The sequence below is a fragment of the Somniosus microcephalus genome, chromosome 23, assembly GCF_052327205.1.
Source record: "Somniosus microcephalus isolate GS21.2 chromosome 23, FLI_Smic_1.0, whole genome shotgun sequence".
NCBI lineage: Eukaryota > Metazoa > Chordata > Chondrichthyes > Squaliformes > Somniosidae > Somniosus > Somniosus microcephalus.
This window is the reverse complement of record NC_141009.1, coordinates 37,851,326-37,867,879: the sequence shown is the minus strand read 5'-3', so window position 1 is coordinate 37,867,879 and position 16,554 is coordinate 37,851,326. Positions and strand designations below refer to the sequence as shown.

Here is a 16,554-nt window from a genome sequence, read left to right as displayed (position 1 = left end):
TCATATTGAGTCCCCCAGAGGGCTGTGGATGCTCAGACACGGAGTATATTCAAGGCTGAGATCGATAGATTTTTGGACACTAAGAATCGAGGGATATGGGGATAGGGCGGGAAAGTGGAATTGAGGTAGAAGATCAGCCATGATCTTATTGAATGACAGAGCAGGCTCGAGGGGCCGCATGGGCCTACTCCTCCTCCTATTTCTTAGGATCTTATGATTTTAAAGGGTCAGCATTAAATAAAACTCAACACTGAATTAATGCCCATTCACTGGACAATATTTACCAGTTAAGAAAACAATGTTAATCAGCAATACAAAATGTCTCCCAGCTAAAGCACAGCAGCGGTGAATGCACTCTCACTTTGTTACTTCTCCATTTTGTATTGAGCTGATTTTGTTGTTTTACATCCAGCTGCTTGCTTGAGGTTTTATGTATAGTTCCTGTTTTAATATGCAACTTTTCAAAATTCTCAAATAATACCTCATTTTAGATTGAAACAACATTTGGTTGATGTGACATTTGAGAATTGCCAGCAAGAGCACAAATGATTCGAATGGGATTGAATACCGTGTGAATACATCATCCACATTTCTGGGAAAGATTAAATGCCAATTAGTGAATCATAAATATTAAATACCCTGCACTACAAGCAAAATTTTAAAAACTTTCATTACGCCTACCTTAACTTCAACATCCTTGCTACTGTGTGGACTCAGATTGAAGTGTACAATCTCTGGGCTTAGTCCAGTTTCTATTTGTGCATACATTTGATAGCAGGTTTCTATCAGCTCCTTAGCCAGTTCCATGTGATCTGCACTAAGCCCGTGGTGAGCTCCTAAAGCTAGGGTCCCAGGGAGGAAACACACCAAATGATCCTTTAAAAACAAGGAAAGAAATCATTTGGATCAACATCATCATTGCTTGCAATACATAAAACTCTTCTGGGCGCATCCATGGCTAATGAATTTCTTTTAATGGTAGACAAGAGGCGAGATTTGACCTGAAATCAAAATCCACTATAAAACAACTGGAACATTTTAATTCTGAATCAGTAGCAGGGTTAACAAAGTGCATCTCAGGGCAGATGTTTTTTCAGCATGAACTGTCTTGACACTGATCATGCAAGTCACTTTTCCCATTGGTTTCTATCTCACCTATGACATTAGTTTAGATAACAAAGACTATGGCCCAGATTTTGCAGTCGGCGGCGTAATTAAGGATTATGCCAGCAGAATCCGAACTGAATGCGCACTTACCTGTTGCGAGGCCCCAAACGAAAAGTTGCTGTCTGAGGCTGCGGAGTTGAGCGCAGCGTAGTGGCCCACGGATCCCAGGGCCGCACCGTGTGCAGAAGCGTACCTGGGATCACGTGGGCCGGTGCTCCAATCAGACTGTACACCTTCCAGTGACACAAATGGAGTGGCTTTGGAGAAAGGCCAGGGAGCAAGTCACGTGTCTACCCGCTTGGTTGTAGATAGTTTATGGCCAGCTGGTTCCAGTTTGGAAAAAGGAAGAAAGTAAGATTGCTGTGGAGCCCTCACAATAAAACAATATCATATAATGCAGTAATATTCACCGCTGAACTGATTTTCTTTCTAAGTCCTATTTAAGTGTCAAAGTTTGCAGACCACTAATAACCATTAAAGGAAATGAGTTTCACCAAAATTAAGGTTTTTTATTGACGGGTATCCCCTTACACTGTGCAAACAGGCCCTGTGCCTGTTTGCACCAGCCGTAAAATTTTCACGTGTAATTGCTGGGCACTTAGCCCAACTCTGCGCCGGCAATTAGGATTTCCATGTTGGTGTGGATCATCTGTGCAGTCGGAACTTGACAGATTGCAAGTTCGGGATTTAGCGCATGCAGAAATCCTGAACTTGCTCTCCCTTTCAAAAGTGGTTTGATGGCGTACTCGGCGTACGCTGTCATACCGACTGCAAAATCCGGGAATATATTTTTTTAACAATGTGCATAAACACAACTTGACACAGCGCATGCAGAGTTATAAAATGTAACTTTTTATTACTGCACATCAGGACAGGAGAGAACTTGCAGTAAGGAACAGGTGACCTTCATCAGCTTGTTTATTTTTCTTGGTTTAAATATTAGTGGAATGCTAAACGGCACTACCAAAACACACATACACATCCACAAACCAACTCCATTAAAACCCAAAAGGTAAATAATTGGGTGCTGAGCACAGAATATGGAACCAGATCTCAGCACAAATACAGTATAATTCTTCTCAGGCAGTCCCTCGGAACCGAGGATGACTTGCTTCCACATTAAAAATGAGCTCGCAGGTGACTGATGAGTCCAATGCGGGACCTACAGTCTCTGTCACAGGTGGGGCAGACGGTGGTTGAAGTGGCGGGTGGGTGGGGTGCTTGGGTTGACGTGCGCTCCTTGCGCTTGGCTTCCGCCTGCTCCCGGCGAAGAGACTCGAGGTGTTCGGCGCCATCCCGGATGCTTCTCCTCCACTTTGTGCGGTCTTGGGCCAGGGATTCCCAGGTGTCGGTGGGGATGTTACACTTTTTCAAGATGGCTTTGAGGGTGTCCTTGGAGCATTTCCTCTGCCCACCTGGAATACGAGACGAGACTCCCAAAACAAGCGCTCCACCCGGAGCTCCGGCACGGCAAGAGAGTAGAATTACAGCATGGAACGAGGGATGAAACTTTGCAAGACTTATCTTGGTATGGAATTCTCTGGTTGAATCGCAAAGATCCAAGCAGACCTTTACATGCACAAGTTCAAAAGTACGATTATCATTTGTAAAACCAGCATTAGGATGGGCCATGGACATTTTCTAATAGTCCTGTTGACACCGAGTGTAATTTCACCCCAGCAACAAATTTATTTGTCATCTGCCTGCATCACAGCTGCCGACAACTGCACCCTTTTGCATGTTTTTTTTCCCCTCTGCAAGTGGACTCGATTTCTAAAGCACAAAGCCAGCTGTTACACTAGTGGTTGCTAAATTTGGATTCTGGTAGATTGGGGTCTCTGAACTATATCCCTGTGGTTGCACTAAACCCGACTCTTGTTCCGACAACAGAATCACAAACCCAGTTTATCATTTGCTTTCAATTTTGCCAAGGAGAGAACACGAACGGGGAGTGTAAATTCAAGGAGCCCACTCGCTGGTGCCAGTCCCCTGTAACCAGGGCTAAACAATACACAAGTGAAAAATAAAGAAAACGTCATGGTTGCCATCTACACAAATCTATTATACTAGAAACAGTAAGTGGTCTCAGGAAGCCAAAGGCATTGTGACTAATACATAATGTTGCGTGGCAGTTCCAAATTGAACCTGCAACTTATTCCCATTTCTAAAAAATGTGATCGCATTCTTGCAGAAACCATGAAACTGAACAAGCGGTGCAGTAAAATAAGTTGTGCTATATGAATGCAAAAGCAGTACTGTTCGAATGTAAGGAAATGTGTGAATAAAGGCACGTCCGTTGGAGTTTGTCCGCAAATTTTGTGAAGTCTGGATCGCAAATGAGCAATGTTGAAAACTAGAAAAATCTGGGTCTCAAAGTCTTGAGTGAAAATCAAACAACTTTATGAAGTAGACACCAAGGGATGTGTGCTACAAAAGTGTAGCGGCTACTTAACAGCCGTGGTGATTGACAAGTTGAAGCAACACCCACTGTAAATTGAGTTGGCAAGATTTAGCAAAGTCCCATGTTGCATCAGGTGCATTCTGTCACACGGACCAGAGCTCCCCTCCCCCTCCATGAGCAAAACTACACCCTCTTCCCCAAATGAACAATGTCCTCCTCAAAAGAACCTGTGTGATGTTGGACCTCTAACCCAGGGCCTCCTCCCATCAGCATTCGGAATCAAACAAGTCATTCCTGCCATCCCCACTAAGTCATAGGATCCAGGGTAAACATCAACAACTTGCATTTATATAGCGCCTTTAACATAAGAAAACGTCCCAAGACACTTCACCGGAGTGTAATCACTGAACCAAAAAAAGAGATATTAGGATGGGTGACTAAAAGCTTGATAAAAGAGGTGGGTTTTAAGGAGGAGAGGTGCAGAGGTTTAGAGAGGGAACTCCAGAGCTTAGGGTCTAGACAGCTGGAAGCATAGCCGACAATGGTGGGGTGAAGGGAACGGGAGATGTACATAAGGTCAGGGTTGGAAGAACGTTGAGTTCTTGAAAGGAAATAGGGAGGGGCGAGACCATGAAGGGATTTGAACATGAGCATGAGAATTTAAAATCGAGGCGTTGATGGACTGGGAGCCAATGCAGGTCAGCGAGCACAGGAATTCTAGGTGAGCGCAACTTGACGTAGGTTAGGATACAGGCAGCAGAGGTTTGGATGACTTCAATTTTATGGATGGTGGAAGTTGGGAGGCTGGCCAGGAGAGCGTTGGAATGGCCGAGTCTGGAGGTAACAAATGTAGGGATGAGGGATTCTGTAGTAGATGGCCTGAAGCAGGGGAGGAGATGGGGTCGGGAGCTCAGTTCAGGATCAAATAGGACGGCGAGGTTGGAATCAGTCTGGTTCAGCCGGAGGCAGTGGCCAGCGAGGGGGATGGAATCGGTGGCAAGAGAACGGAAACCTTGCCCATTACCCCGTCTAGCCTTGGGCCACGAATGCCAATTGTGGCATCTCAGCTTCAGTGCAGGTTGCAGTCCATAACTGAGCACAGACCAGCGACCGAACTTAGAACCTTCCTGGTCGGTATGGCTCAGGGCCATATTGGGCTTTGTTCTTCCCAGCGCAGCTGTTGGCAGAGTGCAAAACCCCAATCTTTCAATTGGCAGTATAATGTGCTAATTAACAGCCTCAAGTCCCCATAATCAATATGAATGGTCCATGTAAACCATTGAATGGTTATTGACTTGTTAGCAAAATAAAAGCCAATGCGATTAAAGGGATAGTGGCAGCATGGATACAAATTGGCTAAGAAACAGAAACCAGAGAGTAGTGATGAATGGTTGTTTTTTAATACAGTGGTGTCCCCCAGGGGTTGGTATTAGGATCACTGCTCTTTTTGATATATATCAATGGCCTGGATTTGGGTACACAGGGCACAATTTCAAAGTTTGCAGATGATCCGAAACTCAGAAATGTAGTAAACAATGAGGCACATAGTAGGAGGACATAGACAGACTGGTGAAATGGGCAGACACATGGCAGATGAAATTTAACAGAGAAGTACAAGTGATACATTTTGGTAGGAAGAATGAGGAGAGGCAATATGAACTAAATGGTACAGTTTTAAAGTGGGTGCAGGAACAGAGAGACCTGGGGGTGTATGGACATAAATCTTTGAAGAGGGCAGGACAAGTTGAGAAGGCTGTTAAAAAGCGTATGCGATGCTTGGCTTTTTTAATAGAGGCAGAGAGTACAAAAGCAAGGACGTTCTGCTAAACCTTTATAAAACACTGGTTAGGCCTCAGCTGGAGTATTGTGGCCAATTCTGGGCACCACACTTTAGGAAGGATGTCAAGGCCTTGGAGAGGATGCAGAAGAGATTTACTGGAATGGTTCCAGGGATGAGGGACTTCAGTTATGTGGAGAGACTGGAGAAGCTGGGGTTGTTTTCTTAAAGCAGAGAAGGTTAAGAGGAGATTTGATAGAGGTGTTCAAAATCATGAATAGTTTTGATAGAGCAAATAAAGAGAAACTGTTTCCAGTGGGGGGGTGGGGTGGAAGAGTCAGTAACCAGAGGACACAGATTTAAGGTGACCGACAAAAGAACCAGAGGCAACATGAGGAAAAACTTTTTATACAGCGAGTTGTTCTGATCTGGAATGCACGGCCAGAAAGAGCGGTGGAAGCAGATTCAATAGTAACTTTCAAAAGAGAATTGGATAAATACTTGAAGAGGAAAAAAAAAAGGGCTACGGGGATTAATTAGATAGCTCTACCAAAAAGGCAGCACAGGCACGGTGGGCCGAATGGCCTCCTTCTGCACTGTATCATTCTATGATTCCAACCTGTCCTCACAATTTAACCCTTTTAGCCCCAGTATCTTTCTGGTAAATCTGCGCTGCACCTGCTCCAAGGCCAATACATCCTTCCTGAGGTGCGGTGTCCACTGACCACCATTTTGGTGATTGGAAGTCAAACACATCTCCTGAAGCCTACACACCAGCTAGCACTTGGGTAATTGGTGTCCACACCACTCAGCCGAACACCTTCTAACCCTGAGCTCATTTCCTTTTTCCCGCCGAGCATCATTTAGTTGATTGGAGCCAGTCATAGAGTTATACAGCACAGAAAGAGGCCCTTCAGCCCATCGTGTCTGCGCCGGCCATCAAGCCCTGTCTATTCTAATCCCATTTTCCAGCACTTGGTCCGTAGCCTTGTATGCTATGGCATTTCAAGTGCTCATCTAAATGCTTCTTGAATGTTGAGGGTTCCTGCCTCTACCACCCTTTCAGGCAGTGAGTTCCAGATTCCAACCACCCTCTGGGTAAAAAAGTTTTTCCTCAAATCCCCTCTAAACCTCCTGCCCCTTACCTTGAAACTATGCCCCCTGGTTATTGACCCCTCTACTAAGGGGAAAAGTTCCTTTCTATCTACCCTATCTATGCCCCTCATAATTTTGTATACCTCAATCAGGTCCCCCCTCAGCCTTCTCTGCTCTAAGGAAAACAACCCCAGCCTGTCCAGTCTCTCTTCATAGCTGAAGCGCTCCAGCCCAGGTAACATCCTGGTGAATCTCCTCTGCACCCTCTCCAATGCAATCACATCCTTCCTATAGTGTGGTGACCAGAACTGCACACAGTATTCCAGCTGTGGCCTATCTAGCGTTTTGTACAGCTCCATCATAACCTCCCTGCTCTTATATTCTATGCCTCAGCTAATGAAGGCAAGTATTCCATATGCCTTTTTAACCACCTTATCTACCTGTCCTGCTGCCTTCAGGGATCTATGTACATGCACACCAAGGTCCCTCTGATCCTCTGCGAACTTACTGATCATAACTCCTACATTGATATCTAAATCATTAATGTACACTACAAACAGCAAAGGACCCAGCACCAATCCCTGCGGTACACCACTGGACACAGGCTTCCAGTCACAAAAACAACCTTCGACCATTACCCTCTGCCTCCTGCCACTAAGCCAATTTTGGATCCAATTGTGCCAAATTGCCCTGGATCCCATGGGCTCTTACCTTCTTGACCAGTCTCCCATGCAAGACTTTGTCAAAAGCCTTACTGAAGTCCATGTAGACTACATCAACTGCACTACCCTCATCTACACACCTAGTCACCTCCTCGAAAAATTCAATCAAATTGGTTAGACATGATCTCCCCTGACAAAGTCAGGCTGACTATCCTTGACTCTCCAAGTGGAGAGTAATTCTGTCCCTCAGAATTTTTTCCAATAATTTCCCTACCACTGATGTTAGGCTCACTGGCCTGTAATTCCCTGGTTTATCCCTACTACCCTTCGTGAACAATGGTACTACGTTAGCTGTCCTCCAGTCCTCTGGCACCTCCCCTGTGGCCAGAGAGGTTCTGAAAATGTGTGTCAGAGCCCCTGCAATCTCCTCCCTTGCCTCACACAGCAGCCTGGGATAAATCTCGTCTGGGCATGGGGATTTATCCACTTTTAAGCCCGCTAAAACCGCTAGTACCTCCTCCCTCTCAATTCTAATTTGTTCAAGTATATCACAATCCCCCTGCCTGATTTCTATGCCTACACAGATGCAAAATGTTCATTTAAAACCTCACCCACATCTTCTGGCTCTACACACAGATTGCCACTTTGGTCCCTACTCTTCCCCTTAATATATTTATAAAACACCTTGGGATTTTCCTTTATTTTGCCCACCAGTGTTTTTTCATGCCCCCTCTTCGCTCTCCTAATTTATTTTTGAAGTACCCCCCTGCACTTTCTATACTCCTCTAGGGCTTCCACTGTTCTTAGTCCTTTGTATCTGCCAAAAGCCTCCCCATACTCCTCCTCAACTCCTCCTCTCCTATTTTTCCCTCCTTCCACTCCTCCTTCCTGACCTTCCTTCCTCAGCCTCCTTATTCCCCATCTTCTTGGTCCAATTCGATTATCCTCCACCCTCTAACCCTGCTGGACCTGAATGCTACATTTGATCTGGACCGTGTGCAATGCCACAGGAAATACAATAAAAAAATCATGTCTTATTTTTAGAAGCCCCTTGTGGCTCTTTGCTAGTTTCATTAATGCCAGTGTAAAAGTGGCTGAACAAGCCCCAAGTGAAAAATGTTTAATGTGTAATGCATTTAGCCCACAGTTTAAAAAACCCTACAATGGTTGTGACAGTTGTAACTTAACTAAGTCTTTTCATCTTGTTTTAAGTGTTAAATTCAACTACCACTAACTGTCCAAAAATACTTCAGCACCGGGTTACGCAAATGCCTCAGGACAAAACCAGTACATCTAAAAGGAAAAATTACATTCTGCCAACATGCAGTTGAAAATAAGAGCCACAGATGTTTACTAAAAATGGACATACGTGACATTTATAGTACATTTGTGTTTTTTCTGTTATTATCTATCGCAATGTATGCTGGATCAATCATCGCAATAGAAACCACACATGCTCAATGACGATTCACATATTGCTACAAGCCAGCAATGAAGATTTTTTGTAAATACTCCCAATAAGTGAACATCAGAAACCTGCGATTATTCTGTTCTGCATATATATTATCCATTTTTCATAGCAGCAGATGGCAGTTATATGCAGTACAAGTCCACGATTTGCCATAGTTCACTGCAGTGCTAATTATACAAGAACTTTCTTCTGTATTGAATGAATTTTTTTTTTCGACTGCAGTATTCAAAGCTTTGCAAACTTAAATCCGTATTTGCTCGGTCATCCTAAGTCAACAAATACTGTAACCGAAACTCACTAAATGTGTTGGCACAAGTCCCGCAAGCCAAGATCAAAAAGCCTTTTATTCTGTCACCATGGTGACCTAAATCCAAAGCACACAGGATTTTCTTTGGTCACTAACATTCTAGTACACAAGTTCCCTAAAAACAAAGCAGTGAAGAAACACAACATTTGAGGGTAAATTGATGCAATTCTCCAAGTCAATTCGGTATTTAACAATTAACTGGTGCATGGTCGGTAAATTAAATGGAACCAAGATGGATGCAAGAAATCCATTTAAAAGACATACATGTTTCTAAACAAATGGCAGTACGAAGCACTACTCAAATACAGGAAACTTTTGTTTAACCGGAGGTTAAATGTCCAGAAAGCTCTATCCACCGGCAAAATTCAGGAGTCGGTTCAGATAAGTTTTTTTACTTCTCATTGCTTCTTTTCTCCAGTCGTGGCTCTGCAAGGTCTAGCTGAAGCTGTTGCTTAGCTACAGAGGCGCTTGCAAGCTACGCCGACTGTTTTGAAGCTGTACAGGGTTTGCTGCTTCACACGGAGCTCAGAAGCTCCATATGTTTTAACATTAGCGCTGGTTTCTCCGGCAGTTTTGATCGACCGGCACCAGCTCGGTCCAGTCAGTGCCGGATACCAGAAAGTTTCCTGTAGATGGTTATTCCACATCAATTTGGCTTGAATGCAGAACCTGCAATTAGTTTTACGGACCTGTTCAAGACAGTTTAACTGCAGTTACATATTCTTGGAATAAACTGTTTTGCTGTTGAAATTCTCCCTCAGTACTGGAACGTTTGTTAAATATATGTAAAACTGGTGAAAAATCCCAGGGTTAAAAAAAAATCCTACAAAAGCAGCATATGCTCATCTGAATGCAATTATTAATCCAGTCCTTCAGTGAAGTTTACCATCAGAAACAGCCTTACAACACACTAACTGGCAAAGAACTAGCCAGTTTCATTGACTACATATTCATTGGTTCGTCTAGTAATGGGCAACACACCCCAGTTTGATCAAAGCTACTTACCATCTTTGGACTGAACTGATTATGGGACAATTCGCCTACAAAGGTCAGTTTGCTTGGTTCTGACTTTCGAATCAAGTTCTTCTTGACACCCTCTATGGCGTGCAGATAGTCGTCTAATAAGCTATCAATTGAACACAATGATGCAAATCAGCATAAGCTTGTCAAAGATGTTTCTATTCAACATGTACCGTTCCGAGCTATTAATAGGAAAATGGGTTAAGTAACACCCTGACAGCGACAGATATTGGCATAATATATACCACTACAATGAAGTTGTTTCCCCATAAATCTTCTTCCTAGTAGCTGGTTAGATGGCACTACCGACCGAGACTTTGTGTCTGCTCAGCGTGGTCACACACTTTAAAAATGATAGGCATCTAGGATAAGCTGGGAATGCGACAAGAACGTATTAAAAAATTGTAAAATTTCATTAATGATAATTTGTGCAACAGAATCACTGAATGTTAATTATCTAGAAGCATTTAGATGAGCACTTGAAACGCCATAGCATACAAGGCTACGGACCAAGTGCTGGAAAATGGGATTAGAATAGATAGGGCTTGATGGCCGGCGCAGACACGATGGGCCGAAGGGCCTCTTTCTGTGCTGCATAACTCTATGACTCTATCTACTTAAAACAGCAAAGCTTAATAATGTGACTAAAATTAACAAGGAAATCAATGAAGCTTTGTTATAGGCCAGTTACACATTGCACGGTTTGCATTGATGTGACGTCTTACATTGCTGCAAACTGTGAGGCATAACCCAGCAGTGAAGTTAGCCGGATCAAATTCTTGCAGGACACATGAAAACACCTGAAGGAGACACTTCACACTGCTTTGGCTTTGCACCAGCGACATCTCCAATTGGTACAAAAAAAAATAAGAGGTTGCCAGACTTTACAGATTGGTTTAATCTTTTTTAATTCATTTATTTCTGGGATTTCAACAGATGATGAAAGAAAGTAAAGAGAAATTAGAAAATTACTGGTGGAAGCCACTCTGGTGGAGTTCATTTAAATTCTCTATTACTTACTCTGTCTCTTTCCTTCCTCCCTGGATCCACTGTTTAAGCAGATACTCATAGTAGCTGTCAGCCCTGGCGCCAAGTGTGTAGATACCAAGGTGACTAAACTGCCCAGAGTTAGTGTTTATGAACATTGGCACTAATCCATCCCTTTTCCCTCCAAGCTTGTGAATATGTTTCATTACTTCATCTACTGCTACCTGTTTTGGAGGGAAAGAAACAGATTGATTCATTTGGGAATTAAAGAGGTAGCATAACTGTTAACATGAAGGAGAACCCCATTCGATTAGAACTCAGTTCCTCTCTACAAGTTCAGGCCTACAGAGATACAAAATACCGCAAGATCCACTTGATACTCAAATACTTAGGATGGAGAATGTGGCTTCCAACATGCTGGAAAAAAGCATGTTCCTGTAATACCAATTTCAGCCACAGAGTGGCGCTGTGCCAATGTGGAGTCACAGACGAACAAAATAAAAAGTGCAAGAAACCCCAAAGCATGAAATAAAGGAAAAGATAAAAATGGAATAGGTAAAAAAAAAAAATTAATGATTCAGATTCATGCTTCTAACTAGACCAGTGACTCGAAAACTGGAACCACCATTTTTTAAATACACAACTTTCCTCATCAACTAGCAAGAAGGAAATAATTTAGCACTCCCTCTACATCCAAATGTGCATATACAATGAGACAATACAAGCACATCTTAAAAGCCTACAGATACAAAAACACATTAAACAAATCTAAACTAATAGTTATTAAGGATATTTGAAACAGCATCAACAGGGCAAAAAAAAATCTTTTGTGGCACCACATTACAAACCATTACAACAGTTTGCAGTGTGGGTGTAGGAGGTACAATTGGAAACCCCGTGACACTGGTTTTGTGGTAGGTGGTCCTCGCTGAATGTAGCTTCCTCCAACCTGGTCATTTTGTGTGTGGATTTTGATTGCTTGTGATTTGTTGGCTTTAATTAACATGAAGTTTTAACCAATTGTTGATTTATTATGTGAGACACTTTGGGCATGTGTAAAGGGCAAAATGTAATGATGATAGTGGACTGGTACAGCGGAGAGATCAGCTGGTCAGTATGTTTTTTTTTGCTACTATAGTTCTCAATTTACAGCGCTGAATCAGACCGAGAGTACTATTTAAGGTTCACTGAAGATAGCGAACTTTCATCCAAAATAAAACCCAACAGATTATCTAATCCTACTCTCCCCCTTGGGTGTATCTGGAATTTACACATACATATGTTAGAATAGACTAGAATGTTATTTAAGTGAAGCAAAAATGAAACTTTAATAAAAATAAATTAGAATTTTTCAAAACTACAATAAATATTGCTTAGAATAGAAAATGTAGGTAAGAAACATGTACATTTTTAAAAAATCTACAGAAAGGCTATATAATAGTTTTTGTACTCCTTTATTTTATTGCCAAATGGTGAAAATGTTTGATACTAAAATATACAGGTCAGAATACATGAACCCAACTAGAACTGTCAGCATTGACAGAGAATGAGAGATCAAAAGTCATGAAGCAGATCAGCCTAACACTAAATTATAGATCTTCTCGGTTGATAATTATTATTTGTGCCTCATCCTAAAGATTAAATTCAAGCCATGGATACAATTTCAGGTAAACCAGCAGAGGTTTGCAATCCACCATACCTGGTACTTTTCTTCTTTAGTCAGGCGGCTGAGCTCTCGAAACTCCAGTTGAATGCTGGTCACTTCTGCAACCGTGCTGTCAGAGGTCCAGCGTGGAGGATGGGCAGTTCCCCGGCCAACATTCACATCTGAATACGGAATTTTGGACGGAGTGTTGAAAGCTGGCATAAGACGACTCCCCAGCTCACTCTATTGTTGCAGGGAAAAAAGCATTGGATTGGTCAATAAATACCTTCTCTACATTATTGGTGAGCGAAAGCTCGAAAATAGAGTGGAGAGTAGAGTTTTCAGAGGATCTAACTAATCCTGGATTTTAAATGAATAAGTAAAATATTAATTAGCCCCAACGTTGGCATAGTGGTTAGCACTGTTACCTCACAGCGCCAGGGACCCGGGTTCGAATCCGGCCTCGGGTGACTGTCTGTGTGGAGTTTGCACATTCTCCCCGTGTTTGCGTGGGTTTTCTCCGGGTGCTCCGGTTTCCTCCCACAGTCCAAAGATGTGCGGGTTAGGTTGATTGGCTATGATAAATTGACCCTTAGTGTTAGGGGGATTAAATACATGGGGTTACGGGGATAGGGTGGGATATGTGTTGGTGTAGGGGTTACAGGGGTCGGGTGGGATATGTGTCGGTGCAGGCTCGATGGGCCGAAATGGCCTCTATCTGCACTGTGGGGTTTCTGTGATTCTGTGAACGTTAAGGAATGAGTGATTGGGCTGCTGACACTATCAGGTTCAAAACAATTCTGGATAAGGACAAAGGACAAGTTCAAACAGACAAATCAGTTCGGGCCATGAATAAAAACACAGCACACAGACATAGGGGCCAACAGTTCCAACCAAAACTAAGAGAATGTATATTAAATATACTGGTATAAAAAGTGCAGAGGAGAAACAAAAATAAAAGTTGTTGATCATTTTCAGGCCATTAAGGTTAATTACTCTATTCCTTTCTTATCACATGTTGAGGCTGAACTTTGTCATCAAGATGTTAGAGAAGGTAAATCACCACTACACTATACATTTCTTTTAAATTAAGATTTGCTTCTTAAATGTTAAAACAAATATGCTCCTCCCTCATTCGAACAAGGTCATGAGAAGCCAAGCATTTGTGTGAAAGGAGGTAAATGCCAAAGAAAAACCCTCAGGAAAAATTAGAGGGCAGGTACAGAGAAACATAGGAAATCACATAGGAGTGGAAATATTTCAAGCTAACTTGCTCCAACATCATTGGCCAGGTAGATGGCAGCAAAAGCAATGTTGAGAGCAGTTTCAGCAGAAGAGCTTTCGACCTGTGACGTTTAGATCTCATGGACCAAACAGTGTATAGATGATGGGAGCAGGCTCAGCAGCAATGGTAATATTGTACTGCTGCCATTGGAAACAGAAGCAGACATTTTCACTCACTCTCAAGGCACCCTGGGGAAATGTTTTACGGAGGTGGAAAAATGACGCTATGACCAGTAATTGCCGAAAATTATGGGACATCACTCCATGACAAATCACTTGCCCTAACAACTGAGAACAAAGCATAAAACTAAGTTGACTAAAACTGAAACAAATACCCAGTAGGCTTTCTGCTCATACATTTGATGGCTGGTTGCAACAATCACAAAGATGGAACTCTTAAGAATTGACTCTGCCGGCTTTTGGGACCACAAAGACACTTGGTGAAATTTTACTTGTTCTATAATCACAGGCATTATGCCCAAAACATTATTTTATACAATCTCACTGTTGAAACTGAATATTGGTAGAGCGTCACAATTGTAATCGAACACAAACAAAAAGCTACGGTAATAGGCCCGTAATTTGCAGTCAGCAACAATGCAATGGCACTCGCTGCTGACCTCGAAGAAAGCGACCCACTCTGTAGCGGGAACTTTAGCTTCCTTGACGTGTAACTGATTGTAGCGCTGTCAATAGAGTATTCCTAGTGTAGAGCAGCAGTGACGTCATCAAGCTGTCTAAGCAGCCAATCACACTGAAGAATTTTCAGACAGCAAACCAGGAAATGAAAAGCACTGATTATCTTCACTTTTTAAAAATGTTACAGAGAGCAAAATAAAGATTGGGCTATACACACGGGGTTAAAGTAGAAGCTGAAATATCATGAACAAATTTTTACATTAAAAAAAATCTAGTATTTTTTATCATAATGGGAGAAATTTCACATTCCACAAATATAAAATTCGTTTTTCAGGGCCAGAATGGTTGTTTAGCAGTCAATATGCTGTTAGAAGCCCAGTTACACCGAAAAAATGGGGTGTTTAACAAAGATATTAGCGCAGAAAAGCTTAAGATTTCATCGGTTTCAGGCTATGGGGAGTTACACAGCGCAGCCAGTGTCGGAGCAGTGAATGACTGACCGCAACTTCAGGATTCCCGCGTTTATCTGCGCATGCGCTAAACCCTAAAGCCGCGGTCAGTTTCAGAGGGGCAATGACGGCGAACACTGACAGTTCACCGTCATTCCCCACCGCAAAATCCGGGCCAACGTTACTGTGATAGGTTCAGGTTGCTTCCCTTCTAGTTTTCTTCCTCTTTTCCCTCCTCTCCTGAAGGCACCCACTTTTGCGAGGATACTGTTCCACGGGCACCAGCAGCCTTTTGCCACCTTGTCCCAGTGACTATTGTGTGAACCTAGAAAGTGTGTCAAAAGGTAATTTACTGTGGAGGCCATTCTAGCTCAGCCTGATACTCTTCTCACCTGATGGAACCATAGACGTTTACAGCACAGAAGGAAGCTAGTTGACCCATGGTGTCTGTGAGAGCAGCAAAAACTAATCCCACTGCCCAAAGCTCTTTCCCCACATCATCCTCTGCTTCAAGTATTTGGTCAATCTTCCCTTAAAAGGTTTAGTAGTTTTTGCCTCAACCATTCCCTATGGCAAAACATTCCATGCTTGAGCAAGCCTCAGACTAAAGATATTTTTCCAAATTCTCCCCTATCCTTTTAGTTACTCATTTATATTGATGATTCCTCATTACTGACTTCCAACTGGAGTAAATAATCCTTCTCCAGCAAAACCCTTCATAATATAAAGAAAAACCCAATTATATCCCCCGAGCCTCTTGTGCTCCAATAGAAATAGGCCCTGTATCTCAAGTTCCTTCTCATCGCCATAGTTTCCCATCCTGAGGTCAACACAAAGGGGTAGATTTTCACTGTGCCGTGAGGCGGGGTTTCAGGCATGTGGGGGGGAAAATCCTGAATTCGGGGGTCCTGACACCATCCCGCCCAAAACCCGCCTCCACGTAAGTTTCAAGGGAGGTGGGTACCCGCCCCGCACTGGGACCCGCGGCGGGGAGGGATTAGTGCCAATTAACTGCCTGTTAACAGGCAGTTTTTAGCCTAATCCCTATTTTGAGGGGCGTCGTGTGGGATTCCCGACAGCTCCAAACCACGCCAGGTTAGAGCAGGCGGGCCGTCGGGTTGAAGGACTTGGAGGGGTCGCGATGTCGGTGTTCAGGTGAGTGATGGGTGCAAAGGTAAGTGTGTTTGGTGTGTCTAAAGTGTGTAAAGATGTTTAAATTACCTGTACTTATCTTAACAGCCTTTCCTCCTCTAGGCTGCGGGAGTTCATCACTCAGCCGGCACTGAAAGCAAAATGGCTGCGAGCTGTCAAAAGTGACAGCCTTCAGCTTTCATTGCCGGTGAGACTTCTAACTGAGTCTGCGTAGAAGGACTCAGGTTAGAAGTCAGACTGTCAGTGTTTGACAGCTTCAAACAGCTGTGAAACACTGATATTTCATCTGTCAAGAACTCTTGACAGATGAAATTTCAGTCTGTGACGTCACCTGTTGCCGGGTGGCCCTTAATTGGCCTGCTGGGCCGCTGGGCGGGCTCAACAAGGTCAGTCAAGGAAAAATCGCGCAGATTGGCCGGACGTCGATGTAGGCGGGACTAAAACCCGAAAGTTGTAGTCCCGCCTCCTTCCCGACAGCTTAGGGAAAATCTACCCCAA

The 16,554-nt window shown here is 43.2% G+C and overlaps 1 protein-coding gene across 4 annotated transcripts in view; it reads right to left on the bottom strand.

Annotated features, from left to right (window-relative positions):
* Nucleotides 1-16,554, bottom strand: part of man1b1b (mannosidase, alpha, class 1B, member 1b) — a 61,084-nt gene that overhangs the window by 4,775 nt on the left and 39,755 nt on the right. For all 4 annotated transcript variants that reach the window (XM_085965805.1, XM_085965808.1, XM_085965807.1 and 1 more), the window contains 4 exons: nucleotides 12,587-12,775; nucleotides 10,921-11,111; nucleotides 9,886-10,006; nucleotides 682-876 (listed from right to left, as the gene is read on the bottom strand). In XM_085965805.1, coding sequence (XP_085821931.1) covers nucleotides 682-876; nucleotides 9,886-10,006; nucleotides 10,921-11,111; nucleotides 12,587-12,775 — 696 coding nt within the window. The remainder of the gene's footprint in view (nucleotides 1-681; nucleotides 877-9,885; nucleotides 10,007-10,920; nucleotides 11,112-12,586; nucleotides 12,776-16,554) is intronic.